The 19,559-nt window shown below is 47.4% G+C and overlaps 1 protein-coding gene across 1 annotated transcript in view; it reads right to left on the bottom strand.

Annotated features, from left to right (window-relative positions):
- The window catches only part of SEPT8 (septin 8), a 34,639-nt gene that overhangs the window by 14,823 nt on the left and 257 nt on the right, over positions 1 to 19,559 (bottom strand). Inside the window, exon 2 of the mRNA XM_010578820.1 lies at positions 2,576 to 2,690. Within this exon, the coding sequence (XP_010577122.1) occupies positions 2,576 to 2,690 (115 nt within the window). The remainder of the gene's footprint in view (positions 1 to 2,575; positions 2,691 to 19,559) is intronic.

Here is a 19,559-nt window from a genome sequence, read left to right as displayed (position 1 = left end):
AGCAAGAGTTGCTGCTCTGCTCTGAAGAGCTACAGCTGCACAGGGAGACCTTGCAATTCAGCTGCTTCATCTCTCACTGCTCTTGATTTCTGGAGTTTCCCTTCAGTATTTCTCCTTCCTTCAAGGCTGCCCTGTTGCCCCGTGATTCTTCATGCCAGATCAGCCAAGGGAAGAAAATAATGTTGTTTATGGGAAACCAAAGTGAAACCAACACCAAAATGCTATATATATGTATATATATAGCATCTGTGACACAGAGGCCAAAGCATGACAATGTTTTCAAAGGCCATGTTCCACAGTGCATTTTTACTATAGACCCCAGCAGAGCCCTGTGCTGGAGCACCAAATCAGGGTGTTTCCGAGGCATCTTCATCTTTCCAGTAGTAGAAAAAATTATGCCAGCTTGAACCTCTGAGATGTGCAGAGGGAGCGATCATGGAGTCAAGAGGGGACAGCAGAGAAACTTGGTAGTGAGAGAATAGTTCTTGGAGAATCAGTAGGGGCAAGATTAGGAGAAGTTTCCCATCTGTAGCCCCCCTGTTTCAACAGCCATTGAAGGACACCTGGGATGCATCACAAACCAAGCTCCATCCCAGAATATTTGGCTCACAGGCAGCCTGTGAGCCAGAAAGGCTTTTGAACTGTTGCTCCTGGTAACTAAATGAGACTCTGATATTTTCCAGATTGGCCTACAAGGAGCTCCTTTTAAACTCCTCATTCACTACAGACAGCCCTATTGGCCAAGGAAGTGAAGAGAGGCAAAATCCAAGGAAATAGCCTTCCTCTACTCCCTGCTCACTTCCCAGGCAATCCATCGTGCTACACCTTTGGCATAGACACTGCTTCTACTGAGTGCAGCCCCTCTTGCTGAACCCAGCCACCTCCGAGGAGTCCTCCAGTGGATGCACTGATGGAGAGCAGGAGGGTGAGCAAGTTTCTGTTCAAGGGAGGTGCATGTCTGCTGCCAAGGGATTTGGGCTTTTTCTTTCTTCAAGCACAACCACAAATACCACATGGTGCTCAGAATAGGGCAGAGGTATACATACTGCTTCCTACCAGCTGTGGTTAAGAGTTGTGCAAGGAAATAAAACCAGCCTGGTGCTCTAGATTAATCTGAAAGGAAAGTCATATGGAGAACTCACTACTGATGTAAGCCACATTCTCCTGTTCAGTTTTGGGCACAGTTGAGAGCAGGAACTGGAAAACTGGGTTTGGTTTTTTTCACTCTTGTGAGAAAAAAAAAAAAAAAAAAAAGTCATAATTTTTTCCAGTGTTTCACAAATGGTATGGCCAGATGAGAATGCAGCAGTATCCCTTCTGGTGTCCCCAAGAACAACTCTAATTAAAAACATATTGCCCTCTGCTGCAATTACCCTTATGCTAAGGAACAAGTCTATGAAGTTCAACCGTGATTTCAGACATGCTTTTTACTTGTGGTTTGAATATGCAAAAGTGGCTTAGGTATGGCACAAGCACCTTGTGAAAGTTGTCAGGGTTTCACTGCACAGTCTATACAAAGCCATATTCTCTTCGGGCAGATTGAGGGCCAGGCAGGGAGCTGCTGTCTCTGGACATATTTCTGCTGGTCTAGCAGGTTACAGTACTTCAGACCTCACATACAATACAAGAACCAGCCAAAGTAAAAGTAATGCTCGTTTCATCACTGGAAGGAATTGGTTTCTAGTACTCTAGCCAGCATCGCCTGTTAGATCACGTCAATACAGAAGTTAAAAAACAAGAACATAATGAGGCTATTTTAAAGTCAGCCTCGCACACCTGCTCACAATCTTCGAGATAAACACTTTACAATCAATAAAAACAGGAACACTCCCTCTCCTTTTCCTAGCACAGAGACGGTCATGTTCCAAGCCCTCTGACTCACCAGCCAGGCACAGCTCAGACACAAACCTCTTATCCCTAGCTTTGAGCTGCAGGCTTATACTCAGAAATGACCGAGTTATCACCAGTAGCTCTCAGCTAACACCTGGTGCATCTGACTGCATCTACTTGGACACAGTATTCACTGAGAAGGTGCTCATGCCAGCCACCCCAGTTTGCAAATGGAAATATTTAACTTGCCACATACAGTCTTCCCTTAATCCTTCCTACTGAAAAGCTATTGCAGTGAAGGAGACAAGCAATACCTCACTGGTTACAGAAATTCTTCTGGTTTGACCCACAAGACTCAGCCACTTGGACCTCCCTGCTGCTCTTGCAGCTTCTGCACCTGCGCCAGTAGCTCAGCTCAGTGCAGACCTGGATGGTCCTGCACCCATCTCCTCCCCTCCATGCCTCACCAAAGGCAGAAAGTTGATATATTAAAGCTTTTCCCAAAACTGTCTCTAATTTTGGGCAATAAGTCTCGAAAAGTCACTTGTGAAAGTCACAGCATGGAAGCATCGAGCTCTAGAGAGCTCAAGTTCACTAAAATTAAAACATAAAGAGTTAGGCATTTCTGACTTGCTTAAAGCGACTGCCGAGGCCCGTGGCACAGCAGGACACGCAAGAAATCCTGGTCCCAACCTCACCGCACCGCCAGCTCAGCCCACATCTGTTTGCAGAGGACTGTGCTCACCCACACAGAGGATGTTGAAGCTGAAGCCTTGTGTGACAGACTTGCTGACCAGCTGATCGGGGAGACTGTCGAAGCCAACATGGCCCCCCAGGGAAAGGTTCCTCTTCTCTTCATTCTGGTAGGGAGAAGAAGCCAGATTAGCAGAAATGCACTGAGAGGGCAAGGCAGAGATGCGAGAGGAATCATCTGAGCCCAGGAAATAACCACCCTCCCGGGCACTACGGAGCCACTGACACAAACCGTAACGCTGCCCGCAAGAGCGTGTGTTTTGGCACACCACAGCACAAACCCTCCGACAGCCACCAACAACAGAAAAGTGAGGGAAAAATACTGATCTTGACGGGGAATTAGGAGAACTAAGCTACCGGGCTATAAAGGAAAGAAAACACTAGCATGAGCTCCAACTAAATGCAGCTGGGAGAGATTAGCAAAGGAAAACCCACCATCATGTGTTTTAGTACTCATTTCTCCTCGTCCTTTTTTATTTTCTGAAACCCTCCAGCACTGAATTCAGCTTGACAGACTCTGCATTTTCCCCCAAGTACTTGATCTTTTTTCCTTTCCTTTTGCAATAAGCAGCGTGGTTTTTTCGCTCAGGCATTCGGGGGTGCTGGTCGCACAGGCAGGGCGAGGAACCCTCTTGCTTTACCATCTGTGACCACACAGTTTTCCACCATTTCTCTGCTGTTCCTGTTCCTGCCTCCCCCATAGGCACTTTGTTCTTCCTTCTGTCGCCTCCCTCCCTCAGAGGAAGGCTATGCTGCTCACCTGTAGGAAGCTTTGCTTAGAAACTAACACAATAAATATCTGAGGAGACAACAGGTCTATGCCCTGTGTTATACAGAAAGGCAGCCCAGAGCACCTATAAAGTCCAGAAAAGAGGATTTGACAGAAAGGTCATTTCTGTTTCTAGTGGTTAAGAACAGTAGAGTTTGGATTTGCAAAACTATTTCAACAGATGTTGCCACCTCTCTACACAACTAAGCAATGCTGTCTGAACCCTGGGACCAGACCGCTGTCTTTGCAGCCTCCCAAGCACTCTCATCCTTCCATGGAGAAGCAAAGATACATGATTTCAGAGCATGATTCATTCACCCTCACAGTTTCTTTGGTAAATTAGTCTGTTTTTCTTAATCACCAGCACACAGAGGAAGATGGGGATGGAAAAAGTGTCTGCCCTTTGCCTAGCTCTGGTTCTCCTGTCCGTCCCTGACAATTCAGACTTAATGTCCCAGCACCAAGACTGCAAGACAAGAGCACACCCCAAGAAGAGCCTAATCTGGCTGTCAAACTTTAAATTAACTCGAGAGGAAAATAAAAGAAATGACGTGATAAGCCTTGCATATTGCTCTATGCCTGCCATAAGATTGCTAAACAAAACATGAACCTTTGTTCAACTGCATCTCGAGTCAAAGCCCCCTTTAGTTCTGCCTTTGGTAGAACAAATATTCTCAGCTTTGTAAAATAAACCATTTACATCACAAGAACAACTTGTGAACAGTGGAAGCAGCTCTTATGTCTCACATACAAACGTTCTGGCTGTCCTGCTTAGCATTTGTTACCAACTTTCAGATGATTTTAGCCCAGCACTCTAGCAAGGGACTCCCCAGACAGAAACACAACCAAATCATAGCTGGGCTGCTACGATCAATTCTGTTTCATTCCATCAGGATTGATCACGCTCGCTAACTAAGTGGAAATAGCAATCATTTAAAGTTTTCCTGTGGGAGAGACGGCATCAGTTAAGGTTTTAAGGTGGCCAAGAGTTTAGGTGCATTAAAAAGGGCCCCTAAGACATGGAAACCTCCAAGTTATACTTTCTTCCCTTCATCTGTCACCACACAGACATGCTAAAGCTCAGACTAACACCTCTGCAGGGACAGACCCCAACTGCACAAGACCCCAGCACACAGGGAGGAAAGCGAGTCTGTGCTGATCCAAGCAGCCCAATGCTGAACCGTGGATCCAGCATGGGATGGTGCAACCACACCGGGAAGGGGAACTTGGACCCATGTGTGCTGGGAAAGGGCTCAGAGTTGTTTAGGTTTGTTTTTCCTCTTAAGGAGGAGACTGTCAGAAGGTGCAGGAAGGCACTGCATGCATCAGCAAAGCTTGGGGGGCTTCCCTGGGCTCTGAGCCCCACTTCTCTCCCCCCGCGCCCCTCCGAGCCACCACCACCTCACCGAGCTTAAAATGCCAGTTCCCACCACTGCAATGCGGTGACAGCCAGGCAAGCTGTTCCCACAGAAAGCCACCGAGTTTGACGGTTACACTTTGTGTCTTTTCATTTTAAATAATAAACAAAATCAAGCAAACAAAAACACAAACCAGAATCCTGGGATGACATTTTGGAAGGGAAATAAATAAAGGCTGCCGATGGCTATGATTAGGCTGAGAGTGCCCGAGGCTGGGAGGAGGTTTCCAGGCAACAGGCAGTACCACTGCTCGGGATTTTAAAATAGGCTCCAGCTCGGCAAGGCTGCATTTTAAAATAGGCTCCAGCTAGGCAAGGCTGCATTGAGAACTCAGTCATGCTTCGGCCGGAGGAAACCCAAATGTGTTCACACAGGGCTTTCTTTTTCTCTTCTTTTTTTGCCATTTGGTTGCTGTTCATTACGGGACAAGAATACACTTATTCAAAACTGCTTGCCATCTCTTAAAGCTGCTAGACCAACGAGCCAAACTTCAGTGAAATATTGTCAGTGACCTTGAAATGCAGTTTCCTTTTATTTCTGTAAGCAGCAATAATAACCTGGTTCAAGTCCAAGATGCTGCCAATACCAAAGCAGAAAACCATTTGCTGTGCTTGCAGCGCATTCAGCTGTCATTCAGCCTCCAAAGGGATTTTGCTATTGTTGCTATGTTAGGACACGGCAATTGCTAGTGTGACCTGCCCTGAAAAGGAACATACCTACCACCCTGATGAGCAACCACCAGCACTTCTTCCTGCATCTACCTGCAACTGATTTGCGAGTCTCATCCCGAATGACTAACCATTCTAGCCAGCTCCCGCTCGCCCAGGGTAGCTCAAGGACAGCTTGACACGGTTCACCTGCTAGTAAAGACAAGGTCATACTCAAAATTGAATTCTTTCCAGCAGAAGCAGCCAGCCTGCCAGGCTGCAATGCTCAGCATAAATAATCAATCCAGAACACAAATGCTGCAATAAATGAGGGCAGCAGTAATGCAGCAAGGGGCGGGGGTGGGGAGTAGTTTGTTGGTTTTGTTTTAAACAAAAGCTAAGAATTTCAGGAGGACTTTTTCCATGTTTGGTGCCAGCGATGCGACTGCCCTGCAGGACAGGAGCAGGCAGGTTGTGTGGCAGAGCTGGATGGGATCAGCCATGGCGAGAGCCAGGCAGAAACACAGCCCTATCCTTCCCAGATGCACTGGTCTCTGCAACACTCCCACCCTCTGCAACACCCGATGAGAATTAGGTCCCTCCTCTCACAGCCTGGAGAGATGACTCTCCTGCTTCTTACCAGGCAAGACCCATGAGGCAGCCAACCTTTCCTGAACCCCATTTGATTGCTGCGCAACATGATAATTAAGAGTTTGTGATGGCTCCGAGTGCGAACTCCCACCATAAACAGCCACTGCAGCCCTGAACATCATTTCTTGGGTCACTAATGGCATCCTACGATGAGCAGCTACCAGGGTTTTACTTGGAGTCTTTGAAGATCTTCTGTGCCTTGAGCTGATCTTCAGGGCTTGAAGCAGAGAGACAAGGGGATAATTTGTATTTTGAATCTTAAATTTTGTGGGAAATAAAAGATTCATCAGAAGGTCAGAGCATAATTTATTAATTTTCAAATCCAAAGTCCTTTAAACATTTTCACCAATGCTCTGGCCGGGCTGAGAAGCAGAGTCCATCAAGGCAACACGTGCACGAATGGCATTTGGGGGCACGGCCATGGGAACAACAACTATCCCGGAGGGAAATCGATCTTTGGCTCTGGTTTGACCGCTATGTCACAGGACCCTTCTCCTGGTATGCAGCGGAAAGACAGATGTGCCCTTGGCAGCACAGATTGCCACGCTTAGCTGAGCACCACGAGAACCGAAAAGAAACCTCCAAATGTAGTGCTTCAAACCTGCTGTACGGCACCAGCCACCCTCCGCTGGAGGCTGGGGATGCGCTGGGGATGCACGACAGCACGCTGGCCCATTCCTGCAGCCTCACCAGCACGAAGCTGCCCAGGGAACTGAAAACAGCATTTCAAACCTACTTCAGCTTCCAAAGCTCTTCCACAGCAGGGTCCCAACAAACCGTGCCGTGCAGCAGGACCGCAGGACTGGGAGGAAGCAGGGGGCAACATCGCTGCAGGCACAGGCAGCAACACTGTGGGCAGCTGGCCACAAACCACATCCACAGAAGATAATATGTTATTTAGCCCTTTATTGCAAGTGAGACAACAAAAGGCAGCAGAGAAACACAATTACAGAGACCAAACCCAGATCCCTATAAGAGGGTCAACACAATTTTCACATATTAGTTAGGCTCTTCCCAGTAGACAGAGGGATTAAAGAAACCTGTGAGAAGTGGCACAGGCTACAGCATCAACCAGTGTGCCTGCGATCCTTTAAAAAATAAAAATCACAATTTCTCTCCTTCCAGTCTCTTCATGCTTCACCTCCAAATTAGCATCAGTTTCACTTTGCGTCATTATATTTTTGAGCAACTTACTTCTCGCAGAAAAAGTGGCTTTATCACTGCCTGCGCAACCCATAGGGGATGTCAGCAGCGAGAAGATCAGCTCCACGTCCAGCTGCCCCTCAAGTGCATATTTTTCCTAGCTGGGGCTCCTGGTGCAAAGCAGAGCAGCTCACTCTGCTTTTAAATGTGCTGTCCCTGTTCTCCTTGCTGTCACACCAGAAGCAGTATGAACAGACTGAAACTTGGATATAAAAGACCATTCTGATATCAGTTGGTTAAAAAAAAAAGAAAAAAAGATATTGAGAAGTATCATATTTCAATTATCACAACAAGAAATGCTCTTTGGTGACATATGCTTGTGTTTTCTGCTTGAGACAACTCTTGGTTTCGTTTTCCTGAACAAAGCAGGTGAAAGCATGTGGGTAAACAAAAGTGCAATTGAATGCCACAATCATAAATGGTGATATTTAGTTCTTTAAATGGTGATTTATTTATTTTTTTAAGACCTTGGCATGATGGGAGTTGTAATGTAAATCTTGGGCCCTGCTACAGCAGACTCATCAGCATACAAGCAACTTGTAAATATGCTGTTTATCACCTAAACCATGACTTGAGTGAAGACTCCTAGTTTTATACCCTGAGGGACAGCACAGCACTTTTCTGTATCTAAGGTGCCTTTTCCCATTTCTATGGCCCAACAAAACATGAACAAGAAAGATGAACATCTCACATTTTCCAAGGCAAAACAGCAAAGGCCTACTGGGGGAAAAGGAGAAACTCAGCCCTTTCTTCTTTCTGCTAAGTGAAAAGGTCTTATACTTGAGCAGTGACCTTCAACCTAAAGCTATCTGCTGCTCTCAAACGCTCCCTCCAGCACCTCCGTAGGCTTTGTGCTGCCGAGTCAGGGTCTCCCCGAGCTGTGGCCAAGCTGCAGCTCCCCAAACACCAACCCCGCACACAGGGGAGAGGCACAGCCGTTCAGATGAGAGCTTTCTTGTTCCAAGAGCTCACAGGCAGCGGGACTTTAGGTCCCTCTCTTCCCGGGCTTTTTCCATTTCCATTTTCCACACACATTCATAAAACAGCAAGAGGCAACAACACAACATCTGCACAGCACTTTTCCATAGTGCTTCAATTCCCACTACCAAGGCACACTTTTCTTTATATATTCCTCAATTCTGGATGACATCGTGACCTTAATACCAAATCCACCAGCACTTTGCAGCATGGGTCCCCCTCCAGCCTGGGTGCAGCCCGTCACCTTCACCCCAACACCCGTCAGCAGCTCTATAGCACTGGATATTCCCACAGGTGCATCGTTTCGCACTGCAATAGCACACATAGACGTGGAGTCACGGATCAGCGTGCCAGGCACCCCGCAAAGTGCAGAGCACAGACGGATCCTCTCCCTTCCAATTTACAACCAAACCAAAACAGAAAGATGAAACAGTGCTAGCAGACAGACTGCAGTTCCCCGATCAGCGTGACTCGGAGACCAGCAAGAGGAAGAGCAGGGAAAGCTCCTGCGGGCCCTGCTCCGTATGGCCACGGCACCTTTGGCAGCGCTCCCGTGGTGGGACGGAGCGGTCATTGCTCTGCAGGGGCCAGCTCGGCACCCGGCACAGCTGGGGACTGCTGTTAGTCACAAAGCAATGACTTCACCTTCTTGATTCCCCGTCCACAATCCACAACAGTGTGCGCAACACAGAGATTAATACATACACCAGTGGGGTTTGTAGGATGCTATTCCCTTGTCTCCTGAATGGAAATGCATGGAATCAGGAAATCATTCGGTCCTGATGCAGGGAGTCTCATTTGCAACAAAGCAGAGAAAGGACTGGATGAGATCTGGCTGTTTATGAAATCCAAGCAGAGCAAGCTGGTCCCAAATACAGGCTCATACATGCAGGCACCCCGAGCAGCCATGCTGCCAGCCACAGGCATTACCTGGCCCCTCTCAGAGAGGGCAGGGCAAGTCAAACTGCCCACAAACCCCCGGAACAGAGGGGTCTGCTTCAGGGTCCAGCACACGCAGGGTCCCAACCCCAGCCCCACAACTGTGTGCTGCTGAGGGGACCTCCCCCAAACACCCGTCCCTGCAAGATTCCTTACAGAGGCGCTGGTAGTTTTACTGTCATTTCACAAGTAAACTGAGTCATGGAGCAGTTGAGTACTTGCCTAGAGATCTTTGGGCAAACAGTGTCGGAAGGCAAATTCAGCTGCTTTGTCCGAGCAGGCACTCCCTGGGGCTTGGCCCAGATTCTGGATCAATGCAGAAAAATCTGGCAAATCACCTGTCTCAGAAGATCCCACCCCATCTCTGAATACTGGCTCAACAAATGCCATTTGACATTTGCAAAGAAACAGCAGCAAGTAGAGACTCAGGTTTCCATGAAGAAAACATTTCTTTTGCCAAGCTCAACAGCTGAGGGGTAGTAACAGCAACACCACACCTGATGTTTGAAAAGCACCTCTGGTGCTAGCAACATTCAGAATACACACTGTCACACATCCAAATATTATCTTTCTTGTATTCTCAGGCTAAGGACTATTAGGTCTACTACAACATCAATGAATGAGCTTGCATTTTGCAGTCTACTAAGCAGAAAGAGATGGCCCAAGAGAGGCAACGAGACCAGATTTGAGGTTTTCTAACAACAGTCAGAGGACACTGAGCATAGTAAATCTTCACAGAGGGCTTAGGCGCAGTAAGGGTGACCTTATAGGTGCCTTTGGCACTGAAGATGAAAGGAAGCACACTTTCAGCTGGGGCTGGCCAGTGGAGACCTTAGCACCTCTTAGGCTAAAATTCTTGCACCTAAATGCCACCTAATCTCAAGCAGATTTGCAAAGTGCAAGCACACACGCATCTCTGAAGGTTTTCAGTTAATCTTAAGCATGTGCTCAAAATTCCAGATCCCCATTGTGGAGCACTTAATAACAGGCTGGGGGAAGAAGAAAGGAAGAAAAAACCCAAACCCTACAGAGATAATTTTAGATGTGGAGTTTATGCTAGTTTACCACTTGTCTTACAATAGCAACCTGCTGTGCTTCAGCTTGTCTGCTACCTCTCACTCCGGTCCGGTCCGCTCTGGTGATGGTATGTGGCCAGTCAAACAGGACACATCTCAGATAGCATGAGCAACTCTGCCTTCGCTATGCCTGTGCAGGGAGGGCAATAGCGTTTTCCCCACTGTGGTGGCCCTGAAGAACTGTAAACGCTAACACTGCAATGTCTAACATTGCCCTTCCCTCCAGGGAGGGCAAAGCTCCGTGGCCTTCACTTCCTTCTCTTTTCCAACACACAGCACATGGGAGCACGTCCACGACTGAACCATCCCTCCACATACACGACACCATTTCAGCCAGTCATCTCCAGTTGCTGCATGCTCACAACAACATGCTCCCAGCCCACACTGCAGTCTCCCCCAATAAAAAACTCATGCATTAAAAAAACCAAAACCAAACAATTCCCAGCCCCCTTTAAACCGCTCTCCTAAGAATGCCAAGAATTTTCCCAGACACTTGCGCCTTTATTCATATCCCTCCCGGCTCCCAGCTGCACTCCAGGCAAGCAAAAACATCACTGAGGAAACCAGATATGGAGTCACCACCAGGACCCACCAAATAAAAATGAAAGCCGCTTTACATTACAGAGGCAAGAAGACTCAAAAGCTGTGGCTCTTTCCTTCAGGGCCAACTAAAGGTTATGTTGCCTGAAGCGATGCCCTTCTTGAAAGTTTTTGGACCCATTTTTAAGAGCTATTCATATACCCTGAGACCAGTGAGTGCATGGCAAAGAGCAATGCTCAGCATCTCGGGAAAACAAAAATTTAAAAAAATCACTGGTCCAGTATCAATGTTTCACAGTGTCCCATGTGCCCCAGGCTAGTCTCAGGGACGAAAACGCTCTGCTGCACACCTGTAAAAATCCAGCGTGCTGAACACACAACAGTGTAGTCACCTACCCATAAGGAGGTGGACAGGGATTCAAGTGAGAAAGCAAAACTCCTTTTAAGGGAGGAACTCCTTAGGCAAACTCCTTAACTGCTTTCCTGTATCCAAGCTACTGGTGCCAAAGCAGTGTTTTGATTCCAGCGGCACACCTTGTACTGATATCCCAGCAATACGCCAGACGCTGAGCACTCCCAGCAGCAAGCCAGGAGCAGGGATCTGCACACTTGACATATTCCGCTTCTGCACCAGCCTGCTCACTTTAGCATTTGCGAGCAAACAGCTGAACTACAGGCACTGCCTTCAGCTTTGCTTCAGTCTCGGCAGCATTTCCTCCTTTAAAAAAAAAACAAAACAAACCAACCAAACAAACAAAACAAACCAACCAAACAAACAAAAAAAACCAACCAAAAACCCCAACCACAATACATAAAATAAAAATCCTACACACATCTACAGAATCAAAGGAATTGGCACAGGCTTAAAACATCAGTTTTTGCTGACTGTCAGAGCTAAATTTGAAGGGAGAGAGTAAAGCTTCTCATCTTTTCTTATATAACATACATCCAAGATGATACATTCACAACCTGTGAAGGCAACATCAGTTTTAATCTTCTGCAAACAAACTGTTTCTGGCTTAAACTCCTCTCTGACTTTTTACACTAAAAGCAAAATTCCCACATGCTCCCTTTTCTTAAGCTGTTATTTAGCAATTTCCTTATAATATTTATGAAGCCTAATTAACTAATCATGAGGTCTTTCTTAATTAAGAAAGGATTTACCATGCATTTTGTCCCTATCACAAGGCCTGAATAAGAGTTTACAAAGGAGCAAAACAGGATTTGCCGGGCATTATGCACACAATGTTTTGCAAACATGAATGTTGCCTTTGAGAATAAGGCAAGTTGGTTAAAACAGAGAAAACTATGGAACCAAAAATGAGAGACATTTCCTCCAAAATGACCTTAAAGGATGAGAAAGTTCAGCTTTTCGTCAGCCTGAGAATTCCATCCCCCATGAGCTATTCAAAACGAAGAAAGCAAAGTCCAAAACATTAACATAACTTTTCCTTCAGTCTGTTTAAAAAAAAACCCAAAATACAGACAAACAAGAGCATACCAGACTACCCTAGTTCATTTCTTTTCAAAATTATTTATTCAAAAGGTGCTGAGGCTTTTGATTTAATGGAGCTTCACAATTAACCCTGACAAGAGACTAATCTTATCACCTTATCTAGTAAGAGACTTTCCCAAGTTCACCCCAAGCAGCAGATGCATTCCCAGCTTGCACTCAACTGATGTGACCACCAGGATCTCTTCCCTTCCCCACCATCCTACCTCAAGGAAGAGGAGGAGACACTTGGCAAATACAAATGGCTGTGGGACAAAGCCAGGAGAGAAACTGAGCGCCTACCCCTAAGGAGTGGCATGGAAAAGATTTGGGGCAGTTTAAAAGAAATGCTGAAGAAGCAAAAAGGATCTGGATCCCCATCACGCTGAACAAGCCATGCTGGATATCAGCCATCAGGATTATTTGTTTTAGTTACCACTTAAAATAAACATAGCTAATTCCCACATACGTTTCCAGAATTTATTGCCTGATTACAATAAATACTATTATTCAGTATATTTTTAGACAAGGGAACAGAGATATAATGGGAACCCAAGAGTTTTGGTCACCACTGTATGCTTTTTCCCAGTTTGCCTCATGCAGCCATCTCACAGCATCTCCACAAACAGCACTTCCAGCTACTGGACAAGTCTCCTTGTGGTACTGCCTGGAAGACACCAGAAAGAGAAGTTTTTACATACCACAGCCACTCAGCTCCAAGAGCTAAACCAGAGTCATCATGCTAATAAGCTGACTGCTTTATATCCTATTAACACATGCCTCCAGAAAGCCTCAAAGTGTATTAGCACAGAACACCTTTAATCTGAAGACTCAAGACAACGGAAAAAAAGAAAAGAAAACCACTATCTGAAAAACGCGCATAGCAAAAAGATAAGCTGAAAGGACTATTCATTCTGTATGAAAATAGAGAATAAATCTATATTCACAAATATGAGCTGGGAACACCTTTGCTGCAGAAGACAGGGGAAGGAGAGCATTCCTGGGAGGCCGGCTCTGGCAGTCCTTCCTCAGGCAGCCCCTTCACTGTGGCAGAGCTGAAAGCCAGGATCAGCTTGGATTAGGACCCAAGGCCCGGAGCAGCCTGCTGTAAGCAGGGTCCGGACAAGAGACCCAGCGATGCCCCGCTGACCCAAGCTGTCCCACGATCGCAGTGCTGCCCCACACACACCGGGCACCTGCAGGAATATAGACGCTATTTAAGGCAGCGGGGTCGGTCTCCTCTCCCAGTGACCGACCTGAGCAACCCTGGCTGCTGCTGCGGGAAGGTTCGATTTTCCAGCATGAACAACACGAGCTCTGGGAACGTGCTTCACACCGTCCCACAGCTGAAGGCATGCCTGTACAGTCCTTTGCAGGCAGACAAGAACTCAGCCGAGCAGAAGCTGAGGGATGTCTCCTGCCTCTCTGTTACAGCAAGAACCAGCCGAAACGCTCCTTGCCTGTGGAAAACTCTGGATGCATTCCCCGCATGTTTCCTTGCGCACGTAATGCAGCGGTGGCACAGGCTCGTTACAGCGCCTCATGCAGCGGCGAGGAGAGGCCAGGAGCAGCCCCAAGTCCCTCGATGGAAATCCAGCCCAGGCTCTCTCGCTCCGCAGCTCCCTGCGACAATCTGGTTTTGAGGCTGTGCGAGCCAGAGAGGGCAAGAGCCCTGAGGCAGGGTGCTCCATGGGAACCTCTCTCTAGCTGTCTGACAGCTCTGGAATTTCATGTGTGTGGGAGACAGGCACTTTTTGGCTTCACAAAGGAATCTGAACGTCTAAACAAAGTGGTGCCTCCACAACCCTGACCCCACAGGCCCCGGTCAGCCCACAAGCTGAAAGTGGCGACTAGCGATGTATCCAAGAAGCCTGTGGTTCTCAGTGACACCATTCTTCCCCAGCCCTCTGAAAATCTCCACTGTCACCCCATGTCAGAGGGTGCCGATTCCCTGTCTGGCTCCACCTTTTGCATCCAAACGTCACAAGTCAGAGGCGAGCACGGCCGCTTACGCCAAAGAAGAGGCTCTGGAAGGAAAGCACATGGCTAGGACGGAGGAGAAGCAGCACCTTCAGGATCTTTTTTCTCACTTGAGCTGCTCTGGGAGCAGAGATGGGCTTTCTTACTCTTCGGACACTTTTACGATACCCAATACAAATGCAAAGCTTCAGGTATAAACCCAGAGCTCACTGCAGCTACACAGATGTGGGGAAGGGAAGAAACAAGCAAGTTGTGCATGACTGCATGGGCCCCACCTCATCAAAACACAAATATGGGACAGGATAACATTATTTCTAAAGGTTGCAGCTAATCTGAAACAAGCAGGGCAGCTTCTCCCATCCACAGCCTGAAATGTGCCCAGGACATGTTCTGAATAATCAAAGTTAATCACAAAAATGTGCCCCTACCCGACACAGGCGGGGTGGAAACAGCGTGCCCACACCCTGCACATCTCCCTTAGTCCCATGGCCTCCCAAATTCCTCCTCTTAATTGCACAACCAAGGAAAAGCCAATTCAGCATCATGCCATTTCTTCCCCTCCCAACCTCCGAGCCAAAGGAGCATGAGAAGGAAAGGAGACAAGCGTGACCGTCGCTCCTGCAGACGGAAAAACAGCCCAGTCCCCAGAGCACTTCGTTTGCACGGTGGTGTCTCGGGACGACCAGACTGGGGACAGTGGGGGCACTCGGAGACAGGGCTGTGTCTCTCCCCGCAGCTGGCGACAGCACTGGTATTCTGCTACAGAAGATAATATTTAGGGAGCTTTTGGCCTTCCAGCAATGCTGGAGACTGGCTGACAGCTGCCACCACAGCACTGACGATGAGCCCTGACACCATGCCGGCCTCCTGAAAGAGAGTTATTCTTCGGGCTTTCATTTGTTTTGCCGATGCAGAGGGCACACATGGCTTCAGCATTTGCCAGCTCACGTCCTTCCACCCACTGCCTCGGCACTCGCTGCGATTACGAGCGGTTAAGAGGAGCTCTGGAGCTCCCACGCAGAACAACATGTTGCATCTCTGCTGCAAGAGGAAGAGATGCTCCAGATTCACTGACAGCAACAGCACCGCAGTGGGGAAGGAAAAAAAAAAAAATCAAAACCCCAAAACCCCAAAACCCCAAAAAATCTTTTCCTGGGCAACATTTGTTCCCAGTGCATATATCCAAAATAAGTGTTTAACTGCAATGGACTGTGGTTGAGCTAATTGGTCCTGTGGCTGAAATAGTCAGAGCTGGCTTCCTGTATGAGCACAGGCTCTCCCTGGGAGAGACTGCGGGGCTCGGAGAGACAACCGTCAATTTGTCTCCTCCAATGGAAGACCATTTTCCCTATCCCTCCTTCCCAAAAAAGCATACGCTACAGGCAGAAGAGCTGGCCAGGGCAGGGAGGGAAAGGGCTGCTCCCGCTGGGCTCACTTCCTGGTGCATGTTACCAGCTTGGAGAAAAATCTGTCACTTCTGTTCCACACTGCGTGGGGGATCACTTGAGATTTTCCAGGCTAAAGGTAAAATAACTGAATGACAAAAACAGACAAGGAAATTTAACCCTGGAACTTCCAAATGGTGCCATTGGCTGGGCAAAAAACAGGGCAGGAAGAATAGCCGAATCCAAACAAACCCCTGTTTCCACTGGAATTGAGCCATGGAAATGTTTTCCTTGGGAGTGTGAATAAAAGAAAATGTAATGTTATGCTTAGGACCTGCAGTGATAAGTCTTCCAGCAACCGCTCTGCCCTAGCCATGGTACACAGAGCTGTTCTCAGCCCACTCCTCATGCCCATCTTTCATGGACTAAGGTATAACACTGGCCCCTTCACGCAGAGGAGCAGGTTTAGCCTGTGCAGTCAATAAGAGAAAAGCTGAGCTTACAGAAAACAGCAGCAGCAGAAATGCATGAAGTTTATCACAACCCATGCAGTTATGGCAGGAACAGGCACTGTTCAGAGGTCCCTCTCCTCCCACAGAGTTGGGAGCAGGACACAAGAAGGCAGTGGTGTGTATACAGGTAACACTCAGACTAAGCTGCCAAACTGGCCAGACCCCACACACACAGCTCAGCAGCTCGCTGCGACAGAAAAAATGCCATCGTCTATTTCCAGAGAGGAAGATGTTGTTCAGCTTTCCTCTGTATAAAGTGGTGTTTTGTTCTGGCAAGATTTTCTAAGTAGCATTAATTTATAGTAAAGCTACTAGTAAAAGCCTAGCTATCAATCACTAACATGAAGAGACAACTTCTCAGGTCTGCATGTAGACGGCCGCCCCACAACCACAGCTCTCATACAGCTACACGCACGCATCTAGTGCTCTCTTCGCTGGGCGTCGATGTTCACAAATCCCTTGTCCGTGCACACAGTCACAGTACACACATAAAGCAATCAGCCATGACATTTTCAAAAGTTACGGCATAATGTTAAATTCTTATCTCAGCCCAACTTTAAGGTTGAGGACATCTGCTCCTCCCCACATGCAGGTGCCTGTGAGCGGGCAGCTGCTTAGTTTAGAGCCCAAGCAACTGCCTTTGCACATCCAAGTCAGACAAGGGGTTAATGCAGATTGTTAAGCAACAGCATTTCAGGATGGGTTTTATTTAAAAAAGAGAGAAAGCCACAGATTTGAGGGTTTGAAAAAGCTTCTCAAAAGCAAAACAGTCTTACAGTCTCGGTCTCACATCTTATCCCATTTATTCTCCTACGCATCTCCAGTTGCTTCTCTGTCATTTCTTCTCCTTCCAACTTTCTAGCTTCCTCCAGAGCTTCTGCATTTCCCTGCTGCATTTCACGCACTTGCTGGCTGCCGCTTGCACGTGGTGGTTGGGCTGTTTCCCGCTCAACATACCAACATCCTTGCTAATACTGCCAGTGTCTGCTCCAGCACACAGTCATCACGTGTGCTAGCTCAGCACTGGCCAGAACAGGCAATGGAGAAGCTCTGAGCTTTGATGACAAACTACAGTATTTCACAATTGAACCAAACGTTATCAGCTTTCTTTCCACTCTGGTGGCAGCTGTAATGAAGACAACTGGCTTCGGGTATCCAGAAGCGATGCCTGTAGACCCAGCCTTGAACACGGCAGCGGTGAGCCACATTCTCACAGCAGATCAGCAGAAAACTTCAGTCTCCAGGGGCTGAAGCCAATCTCTCTCACAAGCACTACATTCACAAAAACAAAGGCGGTCTTGAGCACCACTGGTGTGATTCTGCTGCCTTAGAGGCAGCTTTCTATGGGCCAGCTTCCTTTCATTTGCTTTTGTTGGTCATTTGCAACAGCAGCACTTCAAGGGAACTTTATTGTGCTGGAGACAGAGGCATTCTGGAGGACTGTACAAGGGAAGCATGCATCTGGGGAGTTTTGAAAACACATTATCCGAACCTAAGGGTCACTACATTCCAGGATGTCAGTGTCAGCTGGACACTTATAAATAGCTTCACCAATCTGAACAGCATGACCTATTGTGTATCAAAAACCTCCTTCAGAGGTTTTTTCAACATTACTTCCCACTGCAGATACAAACAGCTGGTAAAAAATAAATTAATTTATCATCACCTCTTCTTGGCAGTAATGACCTATTCCCACCCAGGCTTTATGCACGGGAAACTGAGGCATGGTGATATAAAGCGGCACCAAGAAAGCTGTAAACCCTGCAGAAAGAACAACTCGGAACACCTTAATCATGAGGTTTCCATGATACTGCTGGAGGAACAACATCAGAGCTGAGATGTGCTGAGGATAAAGGAAACAGCAGCTGGGAAAGTCCTCTGCCCTACATCAAATGGAAGCAAGACATTGCTCTCCCACCTGCTTCTGCCAGATCTGCAGTTCCAGGTGAAAGGCAAACTAGTCCAAAGGCAAAGATTAGCAAATCACCAGATCTACTGGGCCTGCAGATCCCTATAAACCCACCCTTAGCTCCCTGCACAAAGCAAGCAGATTTTCTCCTAATGGAGTTGGGCACTAAAGTCACATTGGAGCCCAGCCATTCATTGCACTTTGGTGCCCAAATGAGAGCCAAGCACCTTCAGGAACATTCCCCCCCCTTTCTTTTTTTTTAAATAAAAGTGACAAGAGCATTGATGCAAGTACACCAAGCATTCAAGTACCCACACCAAAGAATAAGTGTAATTTTCTCCCAGGCTAGGCAATATTTTAGGTTCTCCTAACACCTATGAAAACCTGCATAGGCACCCGCAGGCATACCAATTTAACACTAAAAGTATTTATATATAATACAAATGCAGAAAGAATTGCAGTGAGACAGTTACGGTGTTTCCATTCCCTGACACTGACGCTTTACCTTAATCCCCTCTCCCCCTGGTCTAGAAGCATTCGCTTTCCTAAATAAGAGGCCACAATCAATTTTCCTTTATGCAAGTTTTAAGTAAGTTACAGTCTTGCAAATTCATTCTTGAGCTGGAAACTTTTGGGCCAGGATTCAAAGAAATGAAGCAGAGTTTGAGATTCTTGGCAAAAAGTAGTTTACAGAGAAAACAGTAGCAGGGACGTGTTTGTGCTCCAAGGGCATGCCTATAATTCAGACAACCACCACTGCTGTTCCCATTTATTTAGCAATATCACACCAGACATTTTTGACTTTTGGGAGCTATGCTATTTAACGTGGTAAAAATGTTTTTAGCTCTGAAAGGCTACAAGACGCATCGCTGCGCTATTTAATCAGAACAGCCTTCCAACGACAACAAAAAATTCAAGCCATAGACAAAGAATAGTTTAAAGCCGAGACAGATTTTATCCAGATTGACTTCCGATAGCAGTTATACAACATGTGAGCTGCAGAGAGGCGGCGGTGCACAGGTCACACTCCATATTTGCTGTACGGCATTCTTCATACATTGGCTCAGAGACCAGTTAGCCTCAAGGGTTTGCTTTACCCCCGTTTGAATCGGTGTGTGTCTCTCCCAGTATTATACACACGCCGTGAAGTTACTCACTCTCGCGGAGTGTTTGTATACCACTGGTACGCAAACAATTCTTATTTCGGAAGGTCTGACCCCATTTCTTTCCGCCCCTCTTCGCGGGGCACTTTACCCCTGCAGACACAGGGATACGGGATACCCTTTGCGAGCATCCTGGACACCCACGGCGCGGGGGGGGTGTCACGAAAGGCTTTCGTTACCGGTTTCAGCATCAGACCAAAAGCACCGAGGCCTCGCAGCCTCCCAGCCCGCCGGGCAGGACCTTCCCGCAAGGACTCTCCCCGCCGAGGCACACCGGCTCTGCCCCTCTCCCCAAACCCGCTCGCAGCCGAACA

This window comes from Haliaeetus leucocephalus, unplaced genomic scaffold, assembly GCF_000737465.1.
Source record: "Haliaeetus leucocephalus isolate CR32 unplaced genomic scaffold, Haliaeetus_leucocephalus-4.0 Scaffold656, whole genome shotgun sequence".
NCBI classification, from domain to species: domain Eukaryota; kingdom Metazoa; phylum Chordata; class Aves; order Accipitriformes; family Accipitridae; genus Haliaeetus; species Haliaeetus leucocephalus.
Note: the sequence above shows the minus strand (reverse complement) of the source record. Positions and strands in the feature narration are given on the sequence as shown.